Source organism: Rhea pennata, chromosome 19, assembly GCF_028389875.1.
Source record: "Rhea pennata isolate bPtePen1 chromosome 19, bPtePen1.pri, whole genome shotgun sequence".
NCBI classification, from domain to species: domain Eukaryota; kingdom Metazoa; phylum Chordata; class Aves; order Rheiformes; family Rheidae; genus Rhea; species Rhea pennata.
In genome coordinates, this window is record NC_084681.1 from 4,601,646 (window position 1) to 4,616,035 (window position 14,390).

The 14,390-nt window shown below is 36.2% G+C and overlaps 1 protein-coding gene across 6 annotated transcripts in view; it reads right to left on the reverse strand.

The window, feature by feature from the left end:
* Positions 1–1,023: 1,023 nt before the first annotated feature.
* RHOT1 (ras homolog family member T1) overlaps positions 1,024–14,390 on the reverse strand; it is a 29,806-nt gene continuing 16,439 nt past the window's right edge. For 3 of the 6 annotated variants that reach the window (XM_062591500.1, XM_062591497.1, XM_062591503.1), the window contains 8 exons: positions 13,852–13,952; positions 13,099–13,229; positions 12,682–12,765; positions 11,742–11,861; positions 11,193–11,395; positions 9,671–9,793; positions 3,703–3,846; positions 1,024–2,183 (listed from right to left, as the gene is read on the reverse strand). In XM_062591500.1, coding sequence (XP_062447484.1) covers positions 2,066–2,183; positions 3,703–3,846; positions 9,671–9,793; positions 11,193–11,395; positions 11,742–11,861; positions 12,682–12,765; positions 13,099–13,229; positions 13,852–13,952 — 1,024 coding nt within the window. In that variant the 3' untranslated portion in view covers positions 1,024–2,065. The remainder of the gene's footprint in view (positions 2,184–3,702; positions 3,847–9,670; positions 9,794–11,192; positions 11,396–11,741; positions 11,862–12,681; positions 12,766–13,098; positions 13,230–13,851; positions 13,953–14,390) is intronic. The other 3 variants (XM_062591499.1, XM_062591501.1, XM_062591502.1) reach the window with 3 other exon arrangements.

Consider the following 14,390-nt stretch of genomic DNA (forward strand, 5'->3'; position numbering starts at 1 on the left):
AGTCACAGCTGCCAAAAGCAGGAGATGGAAATAAAAATAATGGAATTAAAAAAAAGCTTCAGGATTTTATGTGAAAATTGTGCATCAGCCATGCTTTTGCGCTTCTGCTCTTCAATGCTGAGGCTTAGACCGTTCTCTTTCTAAGCAAAAGCTGCAGATTTCAGAAGTTGGGGTGCAAAGAGCCGCGAGCATCGGTGCGGCGAGGCCGGAGGGGTCGCAGCGGCAGGGTGGCCGGGGGGGCCACCCGGGCCCCTTCCACCCGCAGCTGCACGCCAGCTGCCTCTGGGGAGCGTCGGAAACGCCCTGAGCGCCAAATCCCCCCTCGGGGCAGGGAAATTCCTCTGAGGCGGCGGCAGGAAGCAGCCGGCGGCGCCCGCCCTGCGCGGGAAAGCGCTGAGGCGAGGGGCGGCAGCTGCGGCGCGAGGGCGGGAAGCGCACGAGGCGAGCGCGCGGCCGCGCCCCGCGCGCCCCCCAGCGGCTCCACCGTTTTCTTTCACTCCAGTAAAGGCACCGTTCTTGGCCTTTCTCTATCACGGAACATTTTCGTGTTCACAATTATTCATCTTTTAAGGAGACAGGTTTATTCTTTTGTATCTCAGCTCGATACTTTATAAGAAATTAGAAAGAAGCAGAAGCTTATTTCTCTTCTCTTTCCAGCCAATTTTCCCTTCACCTGTCTTTAGAATAACAAACAGAAGAGGTAAAGAGGAGCAGTGAGACGAGCAGGAACAAAGACACTGTTGACCAAAAATCACATGAAAAAAATAAGTCTAATTTCCCTGCTGAGTAACAGTTTGTTATTAAAGTCAACCCTTGGTTTGCATTTCTGCTTCAGTATATCAGATGCCACTTTTATTTTCTGGTAAAAGTCAAAATCAAACTCTAACAGATCAAAGAAACTACACATCCAAGATATTTAAGCTCTAACCAGTTAAAGCACTGATGCAGTATTCTCACCGACACGGAAGGTTTTATAAACACCATCTCTCAGGACAGAAGAAGGGGGAAAAAATAAAAGACAAACACAGTACACAGTTATTTTTATTGAAATACTTGAAAAGGCCAGTGATGGAAAAATAGGTTTGTCATGAGGAATAATGTTAGATTTGCTTGATCATTAAAAAAGCTGTGTCTACAGGTAATTCTAGGCAGTTACCGAATGCACTGTGAACCATGCAACTAATAATACCCTACAGCAGAATAGGCACTGTGTACTACTTCGCTCTAGCTCATACACAGCTTAGCAAGTATGATTTACAGATGTGAGAAATTAAACAACAACACTTTCTGAATTATAAACATTTACAATATATAAATCTTCTCATCTGATTCGTAAGGGTTATAAAATGTAACAGTGGAAAATGAAAAAAACAGAATTACACAGAGCATATGAAGTTGGCTTGGCAGTTTTTGAAGTTTACTGTTTTCCTTTTAAAAGAACTCTTAGACTGCTAAACATGTCACTGATCTTACAAGATACAAAATTATAGGCCAAGTCAGCCATAGTGACTTTTTTTTTCTCTTGAAATACATAGTTCAGTGGGTAAATTTTTTTTTTCAGTTAAAAAAAAATAGATAAGAAAAAAAATCACAAATTCTGCCTGGTACAGATTAGTCACAAAAGATGAAGTCCCTTCAGATGAATTTGTAATAAATAAGCAATCCTTGAGGAACAGTGATCCTTGAGTTGAACCTATTCTACTGAAAATGAATTTCAATTATACACTATCATGTCACTATGGTGAAACATCTAAGAACAGTATTTTGAGTAACTTTTGGGGAAGCCATGTCCTTACTGCCTTAGTATGTACAAGTTATTTACAGCAAATTCCCTTTTGGCCTCATAAATTAAGCCATTTTAGCTGGCTAAGATGCAATTCTTTTTTTCCCACACTTTATGCAATACTGTAATTAGAACTATAAGTTAAAATAATCTTATGCATGAATTACAAATATTAATAAAGTAACTCTGCATATATAAATATTCCTAGCAGAATTTAAAGCATTCAGAATGTACATAAAAGTATATTTTTATTTGGTAGGGGCAGATGTGCTTCTTCTCAGATCATCGTTGTTTTAATAACGCTTTATACATAGCAAAACCCAAAACTGCAAAGACAGTAGCACCGAAACTTGCTCGAAGCCAAAATGTAGAGCTCTTGAGGTCTGCTTGTGTCACATGCCTGCAATTTAACACACACACACACACACACACACACACACACAAAAAAAAAAAAAAAAAAGGGGGTTACTATCATGACAGGAATATCAGACAACTTGTGCTAAACAGCTCTGCTTTTGGAAATTCATCATTACACTTGTCATGAGCAAGAAGCATAAGCTAGGCCTCAAGAATAACCATACAGGCATTTGTACTTTTCTTAAAAGCTTAGCACTTGATCAGCAGCCTTGATCACATTAGTAGATCTCACTAAAATCAGAGACCTCATGCAGCTGAAAGAGGAATGCCAGAGCAGATCGATCATTAGTCAACTATAAATGTGGGGAAGACAATCTGCTGCCTTTGAGAGTACCAGCAAGTATTCAGAAAAAAAGAAAACAAAAAACAGCTAGTAAATTAAGCATCCATAGTGAGAAGTATGGCACAGCAAAATATAATTTATTTCTTTAATCTTCTGTTTGCGTATTTCTGCTCTTCCATGCAAAAACTTCCCAGTCCTGTTGGGTATCTATTTAAATTTCTCGCCCCTCCTCCCCAAATATATATATATACACTGACAAGTAGCAAGTAATACTTTTCCAAAAGCTAGAATCAAATGACAATTCATAAAGCCCTTCCCAATACAGTCACAAGAACAGCAGTAGAAACAGTCATCCAATACCAAGCTGAAAGCTAAGAGAATGTGCTAGTGAAACAGGCAGTGACATTGGTATCAACAGAAAAAGACAAGATGTAACAACAACATGAAGTGACTGGATGACATAAAAAGCCACATTTTGCATGACAACAGAGACAGCCAATGACCCAAATATTGCAAAAAAGTTTGTGAGCATGCTCAGTTAAACACTGCTAGCCATCCTCCAAGTAGTCTCAAGTATGACAGCTTACCATAAAGCAGGAGTTACTGTTTAAAACAAGTTATCATGAACACCATAATTAAAACACAAGAAGTTCCTGAATAATAGCATTTTTTTTAAATATAGAAGTTGCAACAGAACTGTACTATCCTAAGTATTTTAGCCTGTATTAATTGTCATGGGTTATTCAGTGAAAGCTGTAGGATTATTACATAAAAGAAACAACAGAGACCCTGAGCATACACTGTGCATAAGAGTTTATGTAGTGTGAACTGCAGAGCTACCATATACAAGCTGTTTTGTAGAGCAGGAATTGTTACTTATTATCAAAATGCACAAAACCAGTTTAAGATATTCTTTAGTAGACATTTGCAGGAGCAGTATGAGCTATGAGGATAACCAGTGTACTGTAATATCCCATGCTGAAGAACAGGCAAAAGTTCTTTGGTGCATAAACAGCCAGTCACAGCTGCTCAATAAAAATTCTTATTTAAGAACATCTTGCTCCATTATGGAACAGCTCAAATTCATGAGTTCCTGCAAGCAATAGTTCTTCCACAGCTAAAATGGACAAACCCTCTGCATACTGGATGTCAGGTGGTTTGTCGATGGGAAGAAAGGGAGAAGGCAATGGCAAGGTCACCTTAGTTAGGGTGCTGTTACCTGTCTTCAAGTAAACGTGGACCAAGAGATGACTCCATGAAGATGGAATCTTCTACAAAGTTGACGGCGTGCACCTGTTGCATAATACTGCTCTCCTCGTCTGCTAACAGCATGGCACCCAACTCATCTATGTAGGGTCTTAACCTTTTTACACACATGCACAGTTTGCAGTTCATAGCATGGCTCAACAACAGCAAGTGTCTCAAAATATGCCAGAATGACAAAGCCCATACGATTTATAATCAGCTAATTTTTACCCATCTAGTCCCTGATTCTTGTGCAGTTGTTAAAAACTTAGTGCTTGGGGAAAACAGAAATAGTTGCAATTTGTGCTTTTGATAAGCTAAGTCAAAAATATGGCTGTATAAACAAACACCATTGCTTTAAACAAAGCTGCTTAAGAAACTGAATCTCTTCCCACCCCATCTCCAAAGCCTCAGCTTTCATGCATTTATAGGATACTACAATACTCCTGCACCATATACCTGAGCTAGAGTACCTGGGCAAAACACAAGGGGATGGCTCCAACACATCAGCCCTAAAACTGACAAGATTACATTACTGCTGATAATTCAAGATTGTATTTTAGCATTACCTAGAGTCTTAGAGCAAGCTTGTTTTCTAGTAAAGACTATAAAACCCTTAAGATCAGTAAATTATAAAACTTATCTTTCTGCATAAAACACTTGTATGTAATATGTTTTTAATAGATTATGTGACAAGCTCTGCTGGGTGGATATTTGTATAATTAACAGCTCTCATGTTTAATTTGGTTAATTCAAATGCCCATTACTTGCATAATTTAAAAAGCATGCCCTTAAAAGTGCAAATCACTATTTAAATTGCAAATGAATGCTTCTGCATTGCCTCATAAAGCACTATCACTTCCATTTCGATTTTCTGATTCTTATCTATAATTTGCCATGTTGTAACATTTTGCACAGGTCCATATTTAATGATACACAAGAAACTTACTAAGTATATTAGTGCTCTAAGCATTTAGTATCACTTACTAAAGTAATACTATGTCCTTTTAAAAAAACCCAATGAATATGTTCTCAGTTATCATGAAAACATCTTTTCATATCTAAATGGAGAGTAAATTGATTCTGATCCTGTATCTAAGCCCAACGGTTACTGATTCTTTCATTTAAATGGAGGAACAGGGCAGGGATTTGTCTCATGACAACAACGGAAGCTACTGACTTCAATGAGTAATAATTAAGGCCCTTAGAAAATATCAATACAAAAATTTAAACTCCCAAAATAATTACTGAAAGTCAGAACACTCTGGATATCTAATTTGTTTACATCTTTGAAAAAAATTCAGATTTTTTCTTATGTGTTCCTTACACTGCCATATATTCCATCTTTTTGCAAATTTGTTTTCTAATCACATTGCTCAGCTGCCATTAAAAAGAAAATCTTTTTAAAATACTAAAAAAGAATCGGTATTTGTTTCTGGCAAAGGCTCTTTGACATGACGGTGATTATAGTGCAGAAACTTTCTCAAACATGTACAGAAAGCTTCTACATCTTCAATAAATGTTACTTTAAGATAACATTATTTTTTTTACTTTAGTGTAGTTGTGTTTATTGCACTAATCTGCATCAATGGTAGAAATTACTACTGCCTTGCTGGTAAGGGTGTAACTATCAATTTCATTAACTCCAAACCAAAAAATTACTCTTTGCTGAGCTGGGGGAAGTATGTATATGTGTTTACATACGCTAGTTGGGACTTCATAATCAATGCTGTATTTGATTCTCTTGCTTATTAGTAATAATACTTTAGCTTTCAAACTTCAGAAACAGAATTGCGTAGGAATTTTATCAGACAATTAGTTCTACATATATATAAAGTCTAGAAATACTGCCTCTGATGTAAAATTCAGATTTTAATACGTAGTTTGGGAAAAAAAGTGCAATTGTTATTAAGGGCAGGTTGAATAAAGAGTAGTTTGCCACTTGTTGAATGACATTTCCAAACTGTACAGTCTGTCTTTTAAGAGGCTTTAACAACTCACAAGAAGTTTGCATCATGCACTAAGCAAGAAGTTAACTGAGCATGCCTATCATAGTTACACAGAGAAAACTGCTGAATTCTGGGCTAATCCTGACACTTTTCCCCATGTCAGCAGCAAAGGAATCCCAAGCTTGGGAAGGTTTAACCTCACCTACAGGAGTTCCAAAATACTCCCATTTTAGCTATGAAAGCATTTTAAAAGCACAGCAGTGAGGCCAGACTAGCCAAGTGGCTACTCACACCAGAACTGCAAGCAAAGTTCATGCAGCCAGCAAGCAGCAGCAGGCTGCTCTGAGAGCTAGTAGATGCTAACAATAAAATACAAGCAAGTTGAATTCCAACAACATCATGTAACATGTGCAAGCTGCTGCAGCTTCCCTGCAGGCACATATTTTCCTAGGATGCAAACCAACTCCAGCAGTTAGAATTTTCCCCCATGCATTAGTCATCTAAAATGTGAGAAGCTCCAAGCACATCTACAAGCATATCTACAAAACCAAAAGGAATGTAAAACGCCTGAAAGAAATGTAAATTCAATATATTCCATTTGGAAAGTAGCCAAAGAATGCAGCTTTGCAAACTTCCACTTAGTATGGAGCATTAAACAGTTCAGAAAAGGATGAAAATAGTTGAGTAAAATATTGTTATACTGTCCTAATTTGAGGGAGATATAAATAAAGGGATAGATTTGTTCAATCAGATTTAATAATATGCTACTATAGCTTTGAAAAAAATAATCCAAGTGCACTGCACTCTGAAAAAATAAAACCTAGATCATGTTCTTAAGAGCTCTTCCCATTACTAAAGGAAAATAAAACTATTCTGTTAATTTCAGAAAAGGAAGTTATTAAAGGGAAAAAAAATCTTATAAATAACTCCTGAAATAATCTTGTTTTTATATACAATAAAACCTCACTTCTATTTCACACTATTTAAAAACTTCAAAATGAAGAAAAACATTGTCTGAGAAGTCTTCCTCCGTAAACAACATAATTTTCATGCATAAGAATAATTCTGAAACAAATGCAGCTGCCACAGAAAAATGCCACTACTTTAACAAGCAAAAAGCAGTAAGTGAATGATTTAAAACCAAGAAAGCAGAAACACACACTTAAAATGGATGCCATGGAGTATAAGAACAAAACCAAAAAATCCCACTCCAAGCTGATGGTTAAAGAAAGGGTTAGAATGACACATACAAAAATCTTGCTTTTAAAAAGAGGTGAAATAATGTAGTAAAAAGAGATTAAGTGCCAGCCAGACAACTACAAATGAACACCTAAAAGGAAAGAACAAATTAAAAAAATATAAAAATACTACAGCATAGTAACATACATGCATCTACAGTGCTTTGAACGCAGTGTCCTGTATCCTGGGTAGTTCAAACCAACAATCCTGTTCCTGTACAATAAATATTCCAAAACTGATCTTCCACATTTGTTGAAATAGCTTTTCTGATAACCTGCAAAGCCTCAAGAGAATCTCTGAAGTTTGTCTATACCAGACAAATTGAGGGTGGATACAAACATATTCTTTCAGTTGCATGGAAACAATGCTCCTCCTTTAATTACTAAGGTGGGAATAGTCAAATATGAAATCATATTTTGCTTTGGTAACAGTGTATAAGCATTACTTAGCAACAAATAATACAGGAAGGGGTCCAACCTTAAAAGATTTCTGTTTATATACTTCCACTATCTACAACTCCTGAACAGGAAGAGACCACGAGAATAAATACTTTTGAGAAACCTCCTTTGGCTGTTAGATAGCTAACTTTTGCCCAACTTTCTAGCCTGATGTAAGCACTTGTAAAAAACAAAATAAAAGAATTCCAATTAACTACATCAAAAAGTCTCCCTGATTCAAATGCTTTCTCTAATCTAATCACAAATCTTCATTAGATTAAAAATACTTCAAAAGGAGCTAACATTTTTGAACAAGAAAACCTTGAACATCTCTACCCTCCTAAGTCTACAGTTAAGGGCTAATACCTGGGATTTTTTTGTTTTTAAAAGGTATTTCTGCTTTACTGTAAAGAACATGCGTTCTTTACTACGTATGTAGTTATACAGTAGCCCAGCTACTGAACTGTAAATAAGCTGTGCCAAACTACACATCCAAGCTACAGATGTGCTGTATTCTTGAACAGCTCACTAGAAAGCGAGTTGGTTTGATGAAGTTAGCACGATGGAAACCTGCAACAAAACACCACTGACTAACTAAATGACTATAGCCAGATTCTAGCAAGTAACTCCTCCTTTCCGTAGGATAAGTGCAAAAGTTTGAGGAATTCTCTTCGTTCTGAATTACAGAATTTTTAGTGAATTCAGATGTCTGTTCCCCACTATCAAGTGACAAGGTACAGAATGACAGCACCCACGATTTTCCAATGAAAGATTAAGACAACCAATCTTTGACAGTATCTCAGGGGAATGAAGTACAGTGTCTAATGCAGGACTCAAACGCCCATACGAAAGAGAATCACGCCACAACAGTTAGTGTAGCAATCCATAATCATTCTAAAAAGAGAAACAAGGATTAATCATACAAGTGGTTTCAGCTTCACTAACAGAGTTGAGATTTTCTAGTAGTGACTGCTGAATTAAATTTTATAATGACAATATGCAAAGAGATTTTGGTTGCAGGGGATTTTTGTCTGAGGGAAGACTACTATGGAAGGTAAGTAGGATGAACAATCTTACTCATATTGATAGTATTTTCCTGAGCTAATAATCCCTTCCCCACTCTCCCATAATCTTATTCTCTAATTAATATTCATATCTTGAATTCAAAAAAATAGTATTTCACCAAGATGCTTAATACTCTAGACAGGTACATCAGTAGGCTTTCTATGCACACGTACATAACTTGCATTTAAAGGAGGCATCTACTCTGTTTGAAGCAGCTACATCTGAAAACAATATACTGTAGTAATAAACATGGAACAGCAGCATGTCACAATATTCTAACTACAGCCTTCCAATAAACATTTTCATCATGGTCTATGACTCCAAGAAGGCTATAAAGGATGGAACCACTACACTACAAAAATTGTTCGGTTTGAACTCCCATTTGCTGGGGAAGATGATAAATGCTGAGCTGTCAGTAATTCATGTGTGTCAACACCAAGGTGTTTCATAAACACAGCCTGCAGTATACACAAGACAAGGTGTAACACTGTTTTCAGTGCTGAAAACTGATAGTGTAGATTCTGAGAACTGGTTTATCAACTGCTTTTTTCAAAATATCTGCAAATGCACATGATTAACCATTTACCACTTCTAATATGCTGTGTTTTATTCAGAGAGGAACTGGATGTTAAAAGCTCCAGATTTTTTCACAACATACCCACTCACTGTGTAAACCAGCCATAAGATATATGTATGCATATATTTATACACATAGAAATTCTATCAACTCTACAAAACAAAACCAGTAACTGTAAACATACAGTATGCCACGTAATGCTGCTATAGTCAAGCCTTGCCTTTGTCTACATTAAATGAAAATATATTTAAAGAACTGAAATCTAAGAGGCACTATATCTAATGAATATTAAAACCTATAATGTCTCAAATGAGACATATTTTACAGATTTATAGACCCTACCTGCTATCTGCTACCAGTTCCCTAACAAGGCCTAACAGGCCTTGCTATCTTTCTCCTTGCTATCTTTGCAATCACTAAATGGCTGAATTGACCACCAAATTGGTAATGTTTCAAAGATATCTTTAAATGAAGCTCCGAAGTCCAAGAATACTTTTAAGCTACATAGATCAACGCTTAAAAAAAAAAAATCTTATGACAATTATTAAAATAAGCATCTGCCTGCTTAGTGGATATGGAGTGAAAAATCAGCAGTATATAAGGTTACCAATTGCTTTTTCAGAAAAACTTTTATTTTAAAAGCACACCTGGTACCTAGTAAATAAAGTTAAGGACCTGTTAAGAACTGCAGTGAAGAGTTTGTTCTTTACAGATTGCAGCAAGTCTGAGTTGAGGAAGTTCTGACAGATGCAAAATGTACACCTGTTGCAGGCGCACATACAGCGTAACCGGGCATGGCTGCGAAAACACACAGAAGGACAGGAGTTGAAATCTTGCTCATAAAAATCAGGTGCACATTAGGACTGTGCCACAACCAAGAGAGATTTAGGATTAAAGGTTACATTTGAATGAGTGAGGAGAGGAAAAAAATACACTGGGAAGGCAAGGGTAAAACTACAGCTGTGCAGAATTTTAGGGTTACATGTCCTCGGTCTTGGCCACTTTGGAATTATCGCCCACAAGCAGATCATAATAGTAAAATACAATCATCAATGAAAATATTTGCTAAATTACATTCCAGTTTGTAAGGAAAGCATCTAAAGGCTTCAGAGTATGTCTGCACAGCAATAGATAACACCCCTTTTTCAAAGGAAAGTAAGCCACATTTTCTACCACTTTGAATGCACACTGTACAAAGTGACAGTTACCCCTACTTTTCCCACCCTAAGAAACACACATGCTTGAAAACTAGGGCAGAAGCAGGGATATTGACACAACAGACATTTTATAGCCAGTGCTATACTTTTAGTAGTGCCCTAATATTCCAGTGCTATAAAATAAATATAGGAGAATGAAAACAAAAGCTTTACAGAGCTAACTCAAGAAAGTTTTTCAGATATAAAACAAAAAATGCTAGATTTTGGGTGAAAGTGACATTAGTTCTATTTAAAACAAATGTCAGCTGTCATACTAGACTCTATCTGCTACAATATTTATCCAGTACATCACAATAGTAAAAGCTCCACCCATTAAACAGAGATGCAAACCGAGCTTAGCAACAGAGAGATGTTGAAAAAGATTCTTGAAAAAGAATGCAAGCTTAAGTGTACTGTGTCTGAAGCCCAACAGATGTCTATACAGACATTACATGAAATATCAGATCTATAAGATTCATGATTTGAAGCATACACTAATAAACATTCCAAACAAGAAAAAACAAGAAAAAAAGCTGTGCACTGGGGAAATTACTGTTCACTAATGAGCGTTATAACTTGTAATCAACTGTAAAATTGTACTGTAGAGTTTTACCCTAATTCTTGTTATTAGCTTAACTTATTCACAACTATCTCAAAATTACTGAGATATGAACACTGAGAAAATGTGTTATGCATCCACAATGTGTACAGAACACAACTGTACATATTCACTGGATAATTAAATCTAAAATGAGACGTGAACTGGATGAAATAGCGTATTCATTAAAAATGGATTAATAACAACAGTTGACATCTTATATGCTGGGCTCAAACCAACTTTTTCAATTTGAAATAACTTCACGATTCTACTTAAGCTGCTGTTACATCTCTCTGTTGCTAAACCTCAATGAGGCAGTTCCACCCTCATGGCTAACAATGATATGCAGTGGCACTGTGTGTGACCCATGCAGTATGAAAGATACAATAGTTCAAGTACTTACGGATACATTGCCATCGTCGTCAGTTTAACAAAGATATCCTTACTTGGAGCATCAACAGTATTACAAGTAAAGGCTTGAGGTGGAGGCATTTTGTGTTTTTTGCAGAATTCAGCAGGGGAAATGCTATATTCCTGCCTAACTTCATGCAAGTCAGACTTTGCAGCTACCACTAAACAAGGTATTCTGCTATCCATAAAGTGCTGCTGCAAATGTAAAGAAAAAGAGAGAAAGAAACAGCAGATGATGTATTCAACTTGAAACAGCCTGAGTTTAACTGGTTGCAGCAGCAGAAAGATACATTAATCACGCTAAGTCTGGCACTTTTAGAAGCGGAATATTTTATATAGACAAGTATACCTTAGCTTTGTATGAAAAGCAAACAAATAAAAAAAAAAAAGCCCTGAACCCTTCTATGACATTACTAATGCACTTGCTGTATATAACCAGCACTCATACAGGATATATAATTTTAAGCAGAAGAACTGCATAAAAGACCAGTAACTGAAACTGAATTTTGTCAATGAACAGATACACATGTAAGATACAAACCTTAAAAATCCTGGCACAGTACTCAAAGGACTTAGGGTTACTGACATCATATACCAGGCAGACAGCATCACATATGGTCTCAGTGTCAGTTAAAAATTCAGAATCACTGACATCATGTAACTGGAAAAAAGGTGGTGAGAATAAGAGAAAAGCTCTGTCATTATGCAATTAAAGGAATTTCATAACTTTTCATTTTCTCATAATTTTATGGCTGATTTTTTATGTATCCTTAGAACTAATGGACTGAAAATAGCCAGAATTAACAACAAATACTAGGAATTTAGCATACAGCTAACATATGTGAGCTGTTAACATCACATCTGCAGGCAATCACAACCTCAGCATAAAAAGTTACATCTGTTTCTAACACATAAAACCTTAGATTCCCATAGAAACTGGCATTCATCCTACAGAGGAAAATCAGAGTAGAAGACTAGATCTTAGAAAAGAAAGAACGATTTATTATTATAGTAAAGGAAAACTATAGGAAAAGGAAAATTCCTTTTACTAAAGGAAAAGTCAAATAAGCCTTTAAAGAAAATATTCAACCCACTGGAGTTTTAACTTTAGCCATCCTAATCATCCCCCTGACAGGTTCTTATTTTATAAATAAGTAGACCGCTTGCTGATAATTTATCATCTAGCGTTACAATTTGATGCCCAAAAGTACAAACATAATGAAGGGATTTTGTACAGCTTAAGTGAAGGCCTAAAACATAACAGATAGAGCCTGAACATTCTGTTTGGAGTATTAGCAATATGCAAAACCAGAAGTTATTTTAGCCTGAATGAAAAAAAAAGGGGGGGGGGAGAGAAAACTCCACATTTAAGAAGAGACAATTAAAATAGAAATTCTTTGTATTTGTTTGCAGAAGGCTCTAAAGAATTGCACTAAATTTTAAAAGTAATCAGTCTTATGAAAACAACAAGGCAGCCTTACCAGCAAGTATTTTTCCTGTCCGTACACATAGACTGTATTAATGGCATAGTAAGATTTGTGTTCTGCACGTATTTGCCTCTGTCTCTGGAAACAGAGAATTTCACATTAGACAATAATGACTTTCCCCTCTCTAAATTAGATTTGAGCAGCTGTTTTATTCCACTTATTAATGAATGAGAATTACAGTAATCTGTCCCTGGTTTATTCTGGCAAGTACATGCATAGCTATACTCCATGATGAACAAGTAATTACGCAATGCAATATACGTTTGCCTACTTGCTGATCTACAAAACTGCAAACCATGGTTTGATCTCCAAGCTCAGTAATAATCAGTAAAGCTCTAAGGTCTGACAGGGTTTTGCTTTCCAAAATTAGCTCAAAGCATGCATGTGTGAATGTAAACAAAGGTCTCTTACTATTAGATTTCTTCCAAGAAGAGCCTGAAGAACTCCACTTTTCCCACAGCCTTTCATTCCAACAACATTGCATCGGAAAACATTTCTTTGAGTCTGCTTTTTCTGGAGGTCTATTTTTTTATCTCTAGTTACTTTTGAAAAAACACAAATATTTTTCACAAGATGCACGTGTGTATGTATGAAAAAAAACACAAGAGATCTGAAATTGCTGTGTCGTTTAACAGAGGTGGAGCCATTTCACTAGTATTTAGTTTTATTGATTTAATTAAAAAACTGAGTTGCATTCTACAGTTTTTCAAAATCCATTTAAAACAAGCCAAGAGAAGAATCAAAAATGTTTGTCTGGGTATCTTTGCAAGATTTTAAGCAAAGCAGATTAATGTTGACTCTTAAGTCTACAGGAATGCCTTTTAATTGCAGTGGCACATCATGCAAAAACTCCAACTGCAGTGCAAACAAGTTACATACAGCATTCCTCAGATTTGGTTAGTGAAGTCACTCTGTACAAAATTGTTTTTATTCAGTCAAGTCATTGATAGCTACATCTGAACTAACTGTCCACTTACATTAAAATGCACACAAAACTGTATCTCTCAAAAATGTTAACTCAAGTTTGACTTGAGCAGGAAATGGTGAAGTAGTGGGTAGTTCAAAAAAGACAGGGTATTTTATTTAAACAATAAAATAAAATCTCTTGGGTAGATTTCTAAATTTATACACCTGTATTGTACCAAATCCATTTTTGCCAATTACCTGTAATTGCTGATGCTTGAGATTCTTGTTCTGCAAGTATGGAGTAGCCTAAATAACCCAGGTACTCCAGGCAGCGTTGTACGTCTAAGTATGTGGTTAGTCTAGTGGAGGGAACAAAAAAGAATTTCTAAATCATTAAGGTCCTCAATATTGATTCTCTAAAGCACTAAAATATTTCTTCCCCCTCATATCTCCAGACTGACATAACAGGAGTATTCCCAGTACTGAAGGACACAAGCACTTTGAAAGTAAATGGTGGCAACTTTATCTGATCTTAATACTCAGCAAAATACTATGAAGGCAGGTCTTCATGAGACCTATCAACCTACACTGTAATTTTTGCATGGGTAACAATGTTTACTCCATTCGCTGTGATTTCAAGAGGGAGACAAAAAAACAAAAATCATTCTTGAATAGCATTATTTATACTTCTCTAAAGGTTAGAGGAATGAAACATGAACCAACCAACAGAAACAAATATTCCAAAAAGCTTCAGGGAGCCTTCCAAAATTTGAAAAGACATGTCACAGCTACCACTG